Raw genomic sequence first — 16,176 nt, forward strand, 5'->3', positions numbered from 1 at the left:
TTATAATAAATAAAATATTCCACATTTGGCAAGTAAACTCAAAAGAGACCAAACATGTGATGATCAAACTGCAGTTAATTAATTGGTAATGTGAAGCCTGCAGAGCATTCCATAATGCAACATGCTTGGACCTACAACATGTGTATTTACATTTAACACACAGAGCAGCATCATCATATATCATAAACCCAAATTTTTGGGTCAATAGTTATTACTATCCCTACGTAAATACAGAGCTAATTAAATAAAACTGTGCTAATGTCATTTTAATAAAGTTAATAAATACCAAAAAATGTTCATGAACTTTATTTGAACTACAGCTACACACCTTTGATAAACAAGGACCTTGGCTGACTAAAACGTGCACAAATTACCCTCTCTACATTACACCACAGAGCCGGCCATAGAAAGATTACATCACTTACTTTAGAGGACCACGGCTGCAAGCAGTTGGCATAGCAACGGACGAGGAAAGCCATTTCCCGAGCTGCAAGGGAAACTTTCCTCTTTCATCAGGCAGAGAAAAAAACAGCAATAACCAGTCTTTTTTAGTAACTGAAGCCCTTTAATCTCTGAGAATTTAGCCAATAGCCTTAAGTAAAACAATTCCAAAAACAAAAAAGCCAAATACTTTAGGCCAAAAAACCCAGGTTTTCTAAACCACTGCAACTGCAGAGATGCATCAGTAATGAGCAGATGTGCAGACACACAAGCAAGTGCAAAATTTTGGCTTCAAGGATGCTGTTGTATCTAACTGCAAGAAAATCCAACCCAGTCTTCAGAAAAAGAAAATCCTCCACAGATGCAGCAAATGCCAAACTTTACTGCAGAAGTTGGACTGCACCAGAAACACTGAAATCCTGCATTTTTTCCCAGGATGCTAGACTCCACACAGCAAAGTGCACTCTTGCTCCTCTGGAAAAAACAGCAGAAGTGAGCTGGCTCACCACAGGGCTGCTGTGCCCCGTCTTTGAGTGTGCATCCCTGGCTGCAACGCCCCAGCAGCTCCCCCAGGAAACACTCACATTGATTGGATGCTCCACTGGCAGAGAGACAGAGAGCTAGACAAAGAGAGAGAGGGGAATAGCAAGAGAGAAAAAAAAGAAAGAGAGAGTGAGAGAGAGGGGTAGACAAAGAGGGTGGGGAGCCTGGCAGAGAAAGAATGACATCACCTGAGTACTGAGAAGGGTGAACTGTGGTGAGGGATGAAGGGAGCACCAGGGTGGGGGTGGGCTGCATTAGAGCTATTGGCTGCCAGCTCGAAGCAGAGAAAGGGGAGCATCTTTATTGATCAAACAGAATAAAGCTTGGTATATACAGTAAGCTTCGATATAAAAAGCCGTTCAGCAGGAACAACAAAGACGTAGCATTAGGATGTAGACAACATCTAACAATGCATGCTAGGTTAATGGATTCTTTTTGCACAAACCTGTGCATATTGAACAGTATCTGCACTGCACACTGTAGCATAAAATTACTAATTATTTAGTTAATAAATGTAATTAAGCCTCCCAGTTAAACCAATGACATTATGTCTAAACAGTGCAAGAAACTCTTTAAATGTTACTGATTTAAGCTGCTAGGAAATTGCTTTTATTTCTTAAATTAAAGTGATAACTTGAAGTGAATCCTATCTGCCATGTCTTTTATGCAATGAAATATGACATCATCTTTTTCTGTACCAGCCAATGAAAATCCAGCACATGGAGCTTTCTAAGCTTTATTATGAAAGCAAAGCATCTCACAGAGAAACTAAAAAAAGAGCAGGAAGGGATGTTCATAGCCTCTAGCATTCTAGAATCTCCCTTTCCTTATATAAATCTTATACATTTATATAATCTATATTTGAAAATGTTTAAAGATATATTTTAAAAAGTATCAATTTTTGATATTTGATATCTCTTTGGTGCTAATGGTATGGATCTGTTCTCTCCTTAAGGAGTAGAAATGCTTAGAATATTTTAAAAGGTACAGTGGTGTTCAAAAAAATAGAAGTCCAACATCATTAACCTGATAAATCACTTGAAAGTGTAGTAGAGTAATGAAAACAAAACAAAACCAACAATTAGGACATGCATGCCGCACATTCTGAGTTATTGAAGCATTGATTGAAAGGGTGTTGTTCAAAACAATAGCAGTGAGGATTTCAATTGGTGAAGTCATTCATTCTGCAGAAGAACGAGTGTCAGTTTTGGCCCTTATTTAATTTAGGAGGGTGGCAAATGTTGCACATGTTGGTCATAGTGCATTTCCTTCTGAAATACTGGGTAAAATGGGTTGTTCCAGACATTGTTCTAATGAACAGCGTACTTTGATTAAAAAGTTGATTGTAGAGGGAAAAACATACAGAGAAGTGCAGCAGATTATAGGCTGCTCGGCTAAAATGATCTCAATGCCTTGAAGTGAAAACCAAAACCTGAAAGACGCAGAAGGAAGCGTGGAACTACTGTTCGAATGGATACAGAGAATATACAAAGAATAGCCAAAATGGCAAAGGTTCAGCCAGTGATCACCTTCAGAAAGATCAAGGAACATCTGAAGTTACCAGTAAGTACAGAAGATGATTAAGTGAAGCCAATTTACCAGCAAGAACTCCTTGTAAAGTCCCATTGTTAAGAAAAAGACGTGTCCTGAATGGGTTAACATTTGCCAAGGAACACATTGACTGGTCCAAAGAGAAATGGCTCAACATTTTGTGGACTGATTAAAGCAAAATTGTTCTTTTTGGGTCTAATGGCCATAGACAGTATGTCAGACGACCCCCGAGCACTGAATTCAAGCCAAAGTACACTGTGAAGACAGTAAAGCATGGTGGTACAAAATGATGATATGGGGATGTTTTTCATACCATGGTGTTACGTCTATTTATCACATACGAGGGATCATGGATCAGTTTAAATATATCAGAATACTTGAGGAGATCATGTTGCCCTATGTCGAAGAAGAAATGTCCTTAAAATGGGTGTTTCAACATGACAATGACCCAAAACATCTTGGTTACAGACAAACAAGATTAAGGTAACAGAGTGGCCAGCCCAATCCCCTGACCTCAATCCCATAGAGAACTTGTGGACTGACATCTGAAATGCGTTTGTTTGAGGAAAAACCCAAAATTGCAGAACTGTGGAATGTAGTCTGATCATCCTGGACTGGAATACCTGTTCAGAGGTGCCAGAAGTTGGTCGACTCCATGCAACACAGATCTCGGAAACAGTTGTTATGCCACTAAATATTAGTTCAGTAATTTCAAGTAAAGTGAAACCTCTAACATTTGCAGTTTATAAATTTTTTGAGTTTTTAAAGAAAAATGCTGGCACTGCTATTATTTTGAACAGCCTAATGTTAATTTTTCTTAACTTTCTGTAAAGGATGAACACAAACTGGCTACATTTTGTTAATGTTTTGATTTAGAATTGAAAGTGTAGTGTTTTCAGTGCATTTGCATTTATGGAAATAAAAGTTATTATAATGATTTTGTGCTTTATTCACTTTTTTAAAATCACAGCTATTTTTTTTAACACCACTTTATTTAAAGAGATCTGTGACTGGTGTCTGTGACTGGTGTCTACAGAATATATTTTTCCAGTATCTGCATGGGTTTACTTTGTATACTCCGGTTTCGTCTTCTGCAAAAAACACGTCAGTGGACTGACTGAACCACATTGCCCCGAGTTATAAATTAATGTAAAAGAGAAAGCGTATAAGAGTAGAGTATAAACATTCTAGCCTTGCAAGCATAATTTTCATTACATTATTTAACTAATTAACTTTGTAGAGTGAAGCCATGTAACTCTACTAAGAATATGCAGGACTCAAATATCAACAACATCCAGAAATGTGACAGACTTTTCCTGGCTCAATTTTGTCTAAATTGGAAAGAAGCAAATTTGAAATGTGTACTGAGGTCCGACTAGTCCATCTGTTACTAAAGATGTTATGAAAGATAAATAAGATGTTACTAAAGATAAATAAATTAATATATTGATGAATAAATACATAAATTAATAAATTGGCCATTTAATTTTGTACGGTAAAATTTTAATGCTGCATAGTAAAAAAAAATGCTGTTAACAAAAGGAACATTTTGCAAAAAAACAAAAAGAGAAAAAAACCCAAACCTTGATGTCATCCAAGACTTTTAGTCATCCAAGACGTTTAGTAAATGGATGAGTCAAAAGTGGAACTTTCTAAAATATATCTAGAATTAACACAGCATTGCACCATTGCAGAAGTGCTTCAGGGCTTCGGTGACTTGCCATAAATGACGACACAAAAAAACCTAAAGGAGACTGTCCAGTCATCATTGTTATTCTTTATGTGTTTTAACAAAATTTTTTCCGATACAAGTTTCACTTTTTGAATGGAATTACTGAAATAAATCAACTTTTTCATGATATTCTAATTTTATGACCAGCACCAGTAATTTACATGTTCAATATTAAATGATACATTTCATATTAAGTTATTTCAAAGAGTTACGATTATGTACATGTAACACCTGAAGTAAATAATGTAATATTATATAAGCTACTGGACCAGTTCTAGGTTCTATTGGAGTGGGGTGAACATACAAAACTAAGCCAGAGACCAGATTTCTTTATGCAAATATTAGCACTTTACTAGAAGTAAACAGCAAAACAGTGCTCCAACATGTGAATTCAGCAATATATAACACAATATATAACAAAATACATTAATATATGAATATAGCTCACAGTTTCCCTTATTTCTTTACTTAAATTAAAGATTATTTCTGTAGAATGTATAACAAAATAGCTCCTTTATCTATTTTATGTTAGACCGGTCTAGAATTAAACTAATCTATATTGCCAATAAACAGTATCTTTTCTTTAGAGTTTCGACACAGTTCAATATTTTAATTCAAACTTTAGAGAAATACAATTATATAACAAAATCATATACATAAGGTGCATTGCAAAATATACTATACTTAAATTGTGTTTACTTTCAGCTCCGAATATGTTCAAATCTTAGTTCAGTTCTTTCACTTTATTCTCAGATCTCAGTTCGTTTCCTATTCAGAAAAAAAAAGAAATGTCTCCATAATCCTACCGCTCTGGTAGCAACTCTTTATAATCCAAACCGGTGGAATTTAACAGTAGATGATGAAATCCTCCCGCGCACGCGGGAAAAACGAGTTCTTGCCTTTAAGAATGAAGTCCGTGGGTCTGGCTCGCCATCATGTTTACATCAGCTTGCATGCGCACCACTCACACATTACAAAAGCCTCTCTTTCAACTTAGAAAACTCCTATTATTCACCGGAGCTGTCCGATTAAGAAACTGTTATTATAACTTTCCCAAAGAAACAGACAAATATCAGCATGTAACAATAAACTGGCTGCGTTAACGAGAAAATAGAAAATAATAATCACAGACACTACTTTTCAGCTGTGTTACTCCACTTTTTTCCGCACTTTCCCTCCGTTCAATCCGGGAATTCACCGGCTCTAATGTAGCAGCCATTTCTTAAAGGGGAAGCGTCACCGAATTCCCATAAAAGGCATACTCCTTATTTATTCATTAAATTATTATCAGTCATTTTCAGTTGATTCTGAATCAATGAAATGTGTGAACTTTTAATGAACTACACCTGTACATATGTTTTAACAAGTCATAATGGTATATTTATATAAGAAATGCTTAACACTTTATTTATTTATTTTTTAATTTCCCTTTTTAATGTGGGTTACATCCCCCCTGCCTTACTCTTTGTACGTCCTCGTGCATCTTATTAGATCTATACTGTAAAAGTTCTGTGTTGTTCTACAAAGTTAGGTTTGGCAAGTGAATCTGCAACTGCTTCACTCAAACTTTGAAACAAAGATTGGACTACTGTAATTAATGGATTCCCTAACTCAGAGTAGGTTAGCCGTTCAGTGGCCTTTCTATCTCTGGTGGATCTTCTCAAAAACTCTCCAATCCTGGTTTCAGTTTGCTCTCTCACAACGCCACTTTCACTCTTTTCTTCAGTGGTCTGGGTAAGAGAAGGGACATCATTAACATTCTCTTCAGGAAGATTTCCAGGGTCCTGTTCAGCGGGTAAGACATCCACCTCAGATGTTAGTGAGTTATTTTCCCTAGGATCAAATGTGTTTAAATCACAAGTTCCCTCTGGAGCAACTTGAGGGAAAAACCCAGTTTCGTCTGGAGGATCTGGCTCAACAGCGGTCACTACTTTGGGAAGTTCTGAACCAACTCTATCCGGAACTTGTTCCAAGGGCTTGGAAGTGTGGTTGAAGCCTAGAGTCTCCACCCCTAAATTTATATAGCTCTCATGGTAGTATCCCCCAGAGTCGGGCTGAGATTCGCTCCAATCAGCTTCGTCTGAGCTGTCTTCTCTATGGTATTGTCGAGTCCTTGGTCGCCTTGGAACCTTTGTTGTGTCAGCTTCTACTATGGTTAAGGGGAGAAAACCACAGGGCAGCAAAAGATCTCGATGAAGGGTCCTCTGCGGACCTTTTCTAGCTTCAGGTGTGACAGTATATACTGGGACATCTCCACATTGCTTTAAAACAATATACACATCTGGTTCCCACCTGTCAGCTAGCTTATGCTTGCCTCGCAGACGGACATTTCTCACCAAAACTCTGTCGCCTTCTCTCAAATTGGATTCAACCACATGCCTATCAAATCTCACTTTGTTGCGCTCTGCCATTTTCTGTGCATTTTCTGCAGCAACCCGGTAGCTTGTCTCAAGATGAGATTTCAGGTTCTGGACATACTGAGAATGTGACCCTGATTGGTGATGGACTGGCAAGCCAAAGGCTAGATCAATTGGTAATCTAGGCTGTCGCCCAAACATCAACTCGTAAGGGGTAAATCCTGTTACCTCATGTTTGGTACAATTGTATGCATGTACTAGTGGCTTAACGTAATGATGCCACTGACCCTTCTTCTTGTTTTCAAGTGTCCCCAGCATGTTTAGCAGGGTTCTATTGAAACGTTCAACGGGATTCCCTCTTGGATGATAGGGGGTGGTTCTTATTTTTTGAGTGCCAATAATGTCACACAGTTCTTTTATTGTTCGGGACTCAAAGTCAGGACCCTGATCACTATGAAGCCTTTCAGGGATACCGTAGTGTACAAGAAAGTGGTCCCATAGGCACTTGGCCACTGTTTTAGCCTTTTGGTTTGGAGTCGGAATGGCTACTGCATATTTTGTGAAATGGTCAGTGATGACCAAAATGTCCTTGGTATTACTTGAGTCTGGTTCTACTGTGAGAAAATCCATGCAGACAAGTTCAAGTGGTCTTGTAGCTGTGATATTGACAAGTGGTGCGGCTTTGACGGGCAAAGACTTTCGCCGTATGCAGCGACCACAAGTTCTAATCTTGTTCTCCACATCGACAGACATCTTGGGCCAATAGAATCGTGCTCTGACAAGGTCTATTGTGCGCTCTATGCCCATGTGGCCAACATCATCGTGTAGGCTCTTTAGGACCAAGGATCTCAGTTCCTCTGGTAGAACAAGCTGGTGAGAAACTCGTCCATTTTCCTGTCTCCTTCGGTACAAAATGCCGCCTACTAGTTCCAGACGATTCCATTCCCTTAGCATTAAGCAAAGCTCAGGAAGTTCTTTTCTCACTGTTGGTGGGGTTTTCTCTCCAGATTCCATCTGATGTATTACCTCTCGGATACTTGCATCGGCCCTTTGTTTTATTATCAGCTCGGCAGCTGTAAGATGTGGAATGATAGGGAGACCCCCACACTGATCTTCATCCCCAAAGCTTGATGGTATAGCCTCCGAGTGATGGGAAAGAGACAGGACGAAAGTGGTGACCGGTGTTATCCCCACAGGCGCATCATCAACAATATGATGGACCAAGTGTTTTTCACATACAGCTTTAACTGTGCTCTCTGCCAGCAAGTTGGAATATTCAGTTTCCGGCAAATGTTTCTGTGCAAACTGTTTTATTCTTTCCATCTCCTTTTGCGATACAATGTCATTGGTCAGTCCACTGTGTGGTCGTCTGGAAAGCCCGTCTGCATCTTGATTTTGCTTCCCCGCTCTATACTGGAGCTGGAAGTTGAATGTTGACAAAGCAGATAGCCACCTGTAGCTTGTAGCATCAAGTTTTGCAGAGGTAAGTATGTAGGTTAATGGGTTACTGTCAGTTACAACAAGGAATGAGCTTCCATACAAATAGTCCTGGAATTTCTCTGTTACTGCCCATTTAAGTGCAAGGAATTCCAGTTTGTGTGCTGGGTATCTAGCCTCACATTGTGATAAGCCACGACTGGCATAGGCAATGACTCGTTTCGGTCCTTGCTGTTCCTGATATAGGGCAGCACCTAACCCAACTGTGCTTGCATCTGTATGCAGAATGTAGGGTATCTTGGGGTCAGCAAATCCAAGGACAGGGGCAGTTGTCAACTTATCAACAACAGTTTCAAATGCTTCCTGACAATCAGATGCCCACCTGTCTCCAAAAATATCTTTAGGATTATGATACTTTGTGTTGGCCCTAGAGTCACTACACTTCTGCATGGGCGGATACCCAGCAGTAAGAGCATTGAGGGGTTTCACTATCTTTGAGTAATCTTTTATAAACCTGCGGTAGTAACCACAGAAACCTAAGAAGGTTCTCAGATCTTTCAGGTTGTTTGGCTTTGGCCAGGTTTTAAGAGCAGTAATCTTTTCTGGGTCTGTTTCAACGCCTTTTTCTGATACAATGTGACCTAGGTATCTGACAGAAGTCTGGAAGAACATGCATTTGTCAGGAGACAACTTTAAACCAAACTCCTCCAGTCTTTTGAGCACATTCATCAGCCTTTCCTCATGCTCCTCCAGAGTTGGAGAGAAAACTATAAGGTCATCTATGAAAACAAGGGCTTGTTTCAGGTTTAGTTCTCCCATGCACCGCTCTATAAGTCTTTGAAATGTACTAGGGGCATTAGTTATCCCCTGTGGCATCCTGTTGAATTCAAAAAAACCAAGAGGGCAAACAAAGCCAGTTTTGTGTTTGTCTGACTCTTCCATATCAATCTGGTAGAACCCGGACTTAAGATCAAGGACAGAAAACCACTTGGATCCATTTAAGGCTGAGAATGACTCTTCTAAATTGGGTAGAGCATATGAGTCCTTTACTGTCTGGAGATTGAGCTTTCTGTAGTCTACACAAAGCCTGACATCACCATTCTTTTTCCTGACAACTACGATCGGAGAGGAGAAAGGTGACTCAGATTCACGGATGATTTTTGCGTCAAGGAGCTCTTGAAGGTGTTTGCGCACGTCTTCAATGTCCTGTGGGTGTATGGGTCTTGCTTTGTGCTTGAATGGCGTTTCATCACTGAGTTTTATACGATGTTTTATCTTGTCAGTGCGCCCAAAGTCAAGTTCGTGCTGGGCGAACACATTCGGCATTGAATCCAACTTTTCTCTTATCCGTTCCTTCCACTCGTTAGGTATCGGAGAGTCTCCAAAGTTAAAATTGATCTTTGTTCTTTGGTCGGGTATGGTGAGAGGAATAGATTTGTTAGCTGTAATGGGCTGAACCCTCTCAATAGCATTCACCTCAGCTATCACAGTCTTTGGGGAGATGGTGATGTCATGATTTGATTCATTTTTGAGGATCACTGGTAAGCAATGAGGCGGTTTGGATGGGAGGTTTACCAGACTATTTGTAACCATTATACCACCCGGTAGGGAAAACGTCTTTGGCGTCTCAAGCATCACCCACTTCCCTATGTTCAGCACTTCGCAACTGACAGATCCTTTCACAACCTCTGTCTGACCAGGGCCAATAGTCTTAGGAGTCCTACCAAATAGTCTCACAACCCCAAGGCTGGAGTCAATCCTCCGTCTCAGTTCAAGGGTGTTAAGGACAACTCTGTACCCATATGGTAGTGACTGGTAGTCCTGGGGCTTAGTTTTTAAGTACTGTTCATACAGCACATTTAAAGTATTGGTGCCTATTAAAACAGATGACAAAGTTGAGCGCATGTCAGGCACAATCAAGGCCAAAGTGGGGACCTCAATGTCCTGACCAAGGGAACTCCTGGGAAATGTAATGCTTATTTTGGTGTATCCTAAGTAGGGGACATCTTGGCCATTGGCAGCTTCCACTTCGAGCAAGTCGTTTAGAGGCTCGATAGGTAGGTGTGATAGATTCTGCTTGTAAAATGAGTTTGGGATTGTCGTCACTTGTGAACCTGTGTCCAATAAGCAATTACAGTATTTTCCTGCTATAATGACTTGTGCAGTAGTTTTGGCTCCAATCAGCCCTTTTGGTAGAGTTGCCGTTTGTTGTTTCGTTTGTGAAAATGTTGATGTGGCACGCCATTTTCTTTTGGGACACTCTTTCTGCTTTTCAGCCCCTATCTGTCCCTCAATAGTGACTGATGTTAGTTTAAATGATCGGGTACTGAAGGACCATGCCTTCTTTCCCACTCTTGTTGCCTTTCTATTAGTAGTTTCCTTTTTGTGGCTACCAAAAAAGTTTGGCTCAGCTTCACATTGGGGCTTTATATGTCCATCTTCACCGCATCTGAAACAGTACCAGGGTCTTGGTTTGTTAATATGATCATTCTTCACATCACAGTTGTTAGGCTGAGCTTTTTGTGGCCCAGCGTCTTTGGCTAGGGACTTGGTTGTATCGGACCCGAAGGATGTTTTCTTTGAATTAGGTTTACTGTCTTTATGTTTCATTTGTAAAAGCTGAGACTGCAATGCAGCTACTTGTCTTTTCAAATCTTGTATTTCAGACTGTGGCTCATAATGCATTTGAGGAAATGTGTCAGATTCTTCAGCACACTGAGCAATGGCTCCTTGGAAGTGTGAGGACACCTTCTGCCTGGAAGCACTAAGGTACTGCTTCATGCGAGATGCTTTGGAATCACGTTTGTCTTCTCCAGTCCGAACCATCAACAGTAGCTCTGCAAAGGTGGGCGGGCTGTGTTTCCTCTGCTCTAGCTTTAGTTCAGTTATCAGGGTATCGTCCCAACAGCCCCTGCAAAACTGTTTTAAAAGTTGGTTGTCCATGTCAGTCGATTTTACACCTCCTCTCCTGAAGGTGGTGTTCAGCATTACTCGCAGTCGCTGGAGAAACGCTGAGGATTTCTCACCGTAGTTTTGCAGTGTGTTAAGAAACTTGGCATAGAGATCATCACCATCTTCAACTGTTCCAAAAGCTGAATCTAAAATGTCCAAGTACATCGATGGAGATGAATGAGGTGTCAGATGTTTCACTATGTCAACAGCAGGTGATAAAAGGCTTTCAAGTATTTTTCGCGATTTGTGCAGGTCTGACTGTTGTGAGTCTTTCAGTAAGAAGTCTGCACTGGAACGCCATGTTTCATAGTCTACTTCATTGTTTGGACGGGGGCTGCGTCCAGAGAAAGGTCGCAGTCTCAAATAAACATGTGCTTGTGTTGTCAAGTCTTCATGCTTAACTATGTGTTCAACGACAACCTTCTGCAACTCAGGTGGGCAGAGATCACTAAGGCTCATATTGGGCTGTGTCTTTTCTTGTAGGACTCGTTGAGACAGTGCTGGATTAAATTCAGGAGTATGAGCATGGGGGAAGAAAGCGCTAGGCTGAGGGCTTCTTTGCGCTACTGTCTCATGAGCGCTACCCTGAACGTCATTGAAGTTAGTTGCGTCTTCATCGTGATTTTCTGAGTTTCCTTGACTAACAGTCTCACTGATATGGGACAGCTCTTCTCTCAGGACGTCTACAAAGTCTTTGCCACTTAGTTTGGCGATTTCCTCCAAACCTGCAAGATACTTTTTTCTGGCTGACTGGCTGACTGCAGGTGTGTACACATTTGCTAAAGCCTCGATGTGGTAAATAACATCAGTCTGTGTCTTACTAGTAAGTTTGTGTGGCAATAAGGGTGAGAGTGACTGTAGGGCTGTACCATATGTATATTCTATGATGGCTTGCTGGCCTACATTAGAATGGGGCATGTTCACTGGAATTTTTCTTTTAATAGAACCATGCTGTTTTAGCAAGTCATAAAGTTCTTCGTCAGTTTCTGTATCTGTCAAACCACTAACTAGCAGTGAATTCGGAATTTTAACACCTAAGGTCTGAATAACTTCCATCATGAGTCAATAAAATGCTATCTGATCTCTGGTTGTTAGTCCTATATGTCGGCCACTCCTGGCTGGCTCGCCAAATTGTAACACCTGAAGTAAATAATGTAATATTATATAAGCTACTGGACCAGTTCTAGGTTCTATTGGAGTGGGGTGAACATACAAAACTAAGCCAGAGACCAGATTTCTTTATGCAAATATTAGCACTTTACTAGAAGTAAACAGCAAAACAGTGCTCCAACATGTGAATTCAGCAATATATAACACAATATATAACAAAATACATTAATATATGAATATAGCTCACAGTTTCCCTTATTTCTTTACTTAAATTAAAGATTATTTCTGTAGAATGTATAACAAAATAGCTCCTTTATCTATTTTATGTTAGACCGGTCTAGAATTAAACTAATCTATATTGCCAATAAACAGTATCTTTTCTTTAGAGTTTCGACACAGTTCAATATTTTAATTCAAACTTTAGAGAAATACAATTATATAACAAAATCATATACATAAGGTGCATTGCAAAATATACTATACTTAAATTGTGTTTACTTTCAGCTCCGAATATGTTCAAATCTTAGTTCAGTTCTTTCACTTTATTCTCAGATCTCAGTTCGTTTCCTATTCAGAAAAAAAAAGAAATGTCTCCATAATCCTACCGCTCTGGTAGCAACTCTTTATAATCCAAACCGGTGGAATTTAACAGTAGATGATGAAATCCTCCCGCGCACGCGGGAAAAACGAGTTCTTGCCTTTAAGAATGAAGTCCGTGGGTCTGGCTCGCCATCATGTTTACATCAGCTTGCATGCGCACCACTCACACATTACAAAAGCCTCTCTTTCAACTTAGAAAACTCCTATTATTCACCGGAGCTGTCCGATTAAGAAACTGTTATTATAACTTTCCCAAAGAAACAGACAAATATCAGCATGTAACAATAAACTGGCTGCGTTAACGAGAAAATAGAAAATAATAATCACAGACACTACTTTTCAGCTGTGTTACTCCACTTTTTTCCGCACTTTCCCTCCGTTCAATCCGGGAATTCACCGGCTCTAATGTAGCAGCCATTTCTTAAAGGGGAAGCGTCACCGAATTCCCATAAAAGGCATACTCCTTATTTATTCATTAAATTATTATCAGTCATTTTCAGTTGATTCTGAATCAATGAAATGTGTGAACTTTTAATGAACTACACCTGTACATATGTTTTAACAAGTCATAATGGTATATTTATATAAGAAATGCTTAACACTTTATTTATTTATTTTTTAATTTCCCTTTTTAATGTGGGTTACATACACCTTGTGTAGAAATAGTTTTCTTCATTTAATTTCTTTAAACAAATTAAATCATCCACATCTATTTCAAGTGGTATGAACAACAACCAAGGCTTAGATTACAAAAGGTGAAAGCACTTTCGAAAGGCTTGTTGATTTGCGGTCTACAGAAGTGAGCACTTAGGATATACAACAATAGCAGTACGTCTGTCTGCAAGAGACTGACAGACAGGATGTGCATCCTGTGCATGTGCTGCACACGCTTGTGTGTGTGTGTGGTTGGGGGCGGTGATGTTTGTCCTGCTCTTTTTATGCACACCATTGACTCTTGGATGCTGAAGTCCTGCACATGCAAAAGCCAGATCACAAAAAAGGACACTTGCTATTTGGTTTGTCTAAACCTTGGCACTTACCAGAGGCAGTGGTTGATGGTTACAGTGAGGGAAGCTACACGAGGGAAGCTACAAACATTATGTTTACAAGCACACAAATTATTTAATCAATGTAGGATTTTAGTTGATATTTGATTATTCATGTTCTGACGTAAAGAGTATAGTCCAGTATTTAAAATCATAGTTAGGCAGGAATTCCAGTTGTAATTTAGATCAGGTTATTAAGTCCGTGTATATTTAGTTATATGATTTCTGTGACATATCTACAACTAGACATTTGTAGAAACACTGCCTGTGCCAGAACACATTTAAAACTACAGTCACAAAAAAAAACAAAGCCCACTCTCTTCTAATTCTAGTTTTTTTTAATCATGTGGTATTCATCAGGATCTACAAACAAACAAATAACATCACATGACAACAATAAAATCCAGTCATTGGTGGAAAATGCAGTCATTTCTTCTAAAAAGCAAACCAACATTCAGAAACCAGGTGGGGGAAATAAGTACACCATGTAATCCAGTAAGCTGTAGAACCTGCTTTAGCAACAATAAACTAAAATTTAGTTTAGTAAGTTTGAACGTTTTCAGTTTCAGAACATACTGCTATTAAGTGGAGTTAATGTCTTAATGGCTGCAAATTACCCAGGCCCAGTGGCTGCTAAACAAGCCCAAATCATCACCCTCCACTACTATGCTTGTACACTATATGGTCAAAAGTATTTGGACACCTGACAATGAGCTTGTTGGTCACCCCCTTTCAAAAACTAATTTTTATTAAAATAACAGCCACTCCTTTGAGAAGGCTTCTTTCAAGACTTTGAAATATGTCTGTGGGAATTTATTCAGTCTAAAGCGCATTTGTATGGCTGGGCACTGATGATGGTCAAGAAAGTCTGATGTTCCAGTTTATTACACAGCTGTTCAGTGGGACTGAGGTCAAGGCTCTGTACAGGCCACTAGAGTATCTTTAAACCAAGGTATTTTTCATGTTTTTTACAAACCACTGGGCCATATTAACGCTGGAATAGGAAAAGGCCTTACCTAAACTGAGCATTAACCGATCTGAGCATTTAATCTCTGAGCATTAACCGATCTGAGTGTTGGACTAAAACAATCCTTTCCACTATATAATGGTGAATTTCAAATAGTTTAAGATAGATCACCAAGAACTGCAACATTAAATTGTTCAAAAAAGTGCTTTAGGTAGAAAAATAAATGGGAAAAAGCTGGAACATTCTATAAAATGCAATAAAAAGTCTTTTATTTTGTAAATATAAACAATTTTATTGCTTACAACACACTCCAAAAAAGTTTGAACGGGGCAAAATAAGAGTTTAAATTTTTCAGAATTATTTAAGTTAAACCATTTTAAAACATTTCACATTAAACAGGTGAATTGGTAACAGGTAAGGGCATCATGATTGGGTAGAAAAGGAAGGCTCAGTCTTTGCAAGTGAATGTGGGACATGGCTCAGTACATTGTGCCAAACTTTAAAAAAAAAAGTCAATTTGTTCAAAAAAGTATTAATGCAAAATTGCTAATAATTAAGGCATTTCACCATCTACCATACATAATATTGTAAAAAGATTCGGTTGAATCTGCAGAAATAACAGTCTGTATAGGACAAGGCAAGAAATCACAGTTAAATGTGCTCTGCCTTTGAGCCCTGCTACTGTGATAAATTGTTGTCACCTTACACCAGGGGTCATCAAACTACGGCCCGATGCTTTAATTTGACCGGCCCCTTTAACCACAGCAGCAATACATGTTGTCTGGCCCCTGTTCATCTTCGAACTCACAGTATTATAACGGGGGAAAAAATAACAAAGGAGATTATAGATAGTAGATTATACGGCAGCGATCCAACGGGTGGCGCTCCAAGCATGAGGGGAGTGATTGGCGCATCAATAGAGACATGAGTGACCGCAGCCACTGTGGGATTTCGTTTTGAAAATCCTCGTGTCCTGTGTTAATTTCATTAAAGCTAATTCTCTTAACTACAGGCAGTTTCAGGAATTCTTGTCTGAGCTGAAGATGTGCTTTACTGAGATCCGCTGGCTGAGTCGGGGCGAGTTTTGAAATGTTTTAACGACCTGCTCCCGGAGATCAACGCATTTATGCATCCAAAATCAAAACTCAAGCACATTGTTTAATTTTTATGCTTCTCTTTCCATTGCTCCCCGATCTCAATAAAACAAGCACTCAAAGTAACTACCGTTTTTGGTATTGGTATTAGCTATTATGACTGGCAGTAACAAATATGGAACCTGATGCTTACTGTCGTCAGGCAAAAGCAGACTCACAGTTCACACTGATTTTTTAAGGAAACACTGTATGAGGTAGGATAATGGAAATTATTAAAATAAATAAAATTTCTGCATTATCATTATGAACTACAATTATACAAAGCCCCCCCCCAAAATGCAACATG

The 16,176-nt window shown here is 39.3% G+C and overlaps 1 protein-coding gene across 7 annotated transcripts in view; it reads right to left on the reverse strand.

Annotated features, from left to right (window-relative positions):
* Nucleotides 1-16,176, reverse strand: part of rapgef6 (Rap guanine nucleotide exchange factor (GEF) 6) — an 82,437-nt gene that overhangs the window by 52,793 nt on the left and 13,468 nt on the right. For 5 of the 7 annotated variants that reach the window (XM_063012238.1, XM_063012236.1, XM_063012237.1 and 2 more), the window contains exon 1: nucleotides 426-509. The exons of 1 other annotated variant lie outside the window; for it this stretch is intronic. In XM_063012238.1, the coding sequence (XP_062868308.1) occupies nucleotides 426-479 (54 nt within the window). In that variant the 5' untranslated portion in view covers nucleotides 480-509. Of the gene's footprint in view, nucleotides 1-425; nucleotides 510-4,966; nucleotides 5,738-16,176 lie in introns of those variants that run through there. One more of the 7 variants, XM_063012240.1, reaches the window with a different exon arrangement.

Source organism: Trichomycterus rosablanca, chromosome 16 (assembly GCF_030014385.1).
Source record: "Trichomycterus rosablanca isolate fTriRos1 chromosome 16, fTriRos1.hap1, whole genome shotgun sequence".
Classification (NCBI taxonomy): domain Eukaryota; kingdom Metazoa; phylum Chordata; class Actinopteri; order Siluriformes; family Trichomycteridae; genus Trichomycterus; species Trichomycterus rosablanca.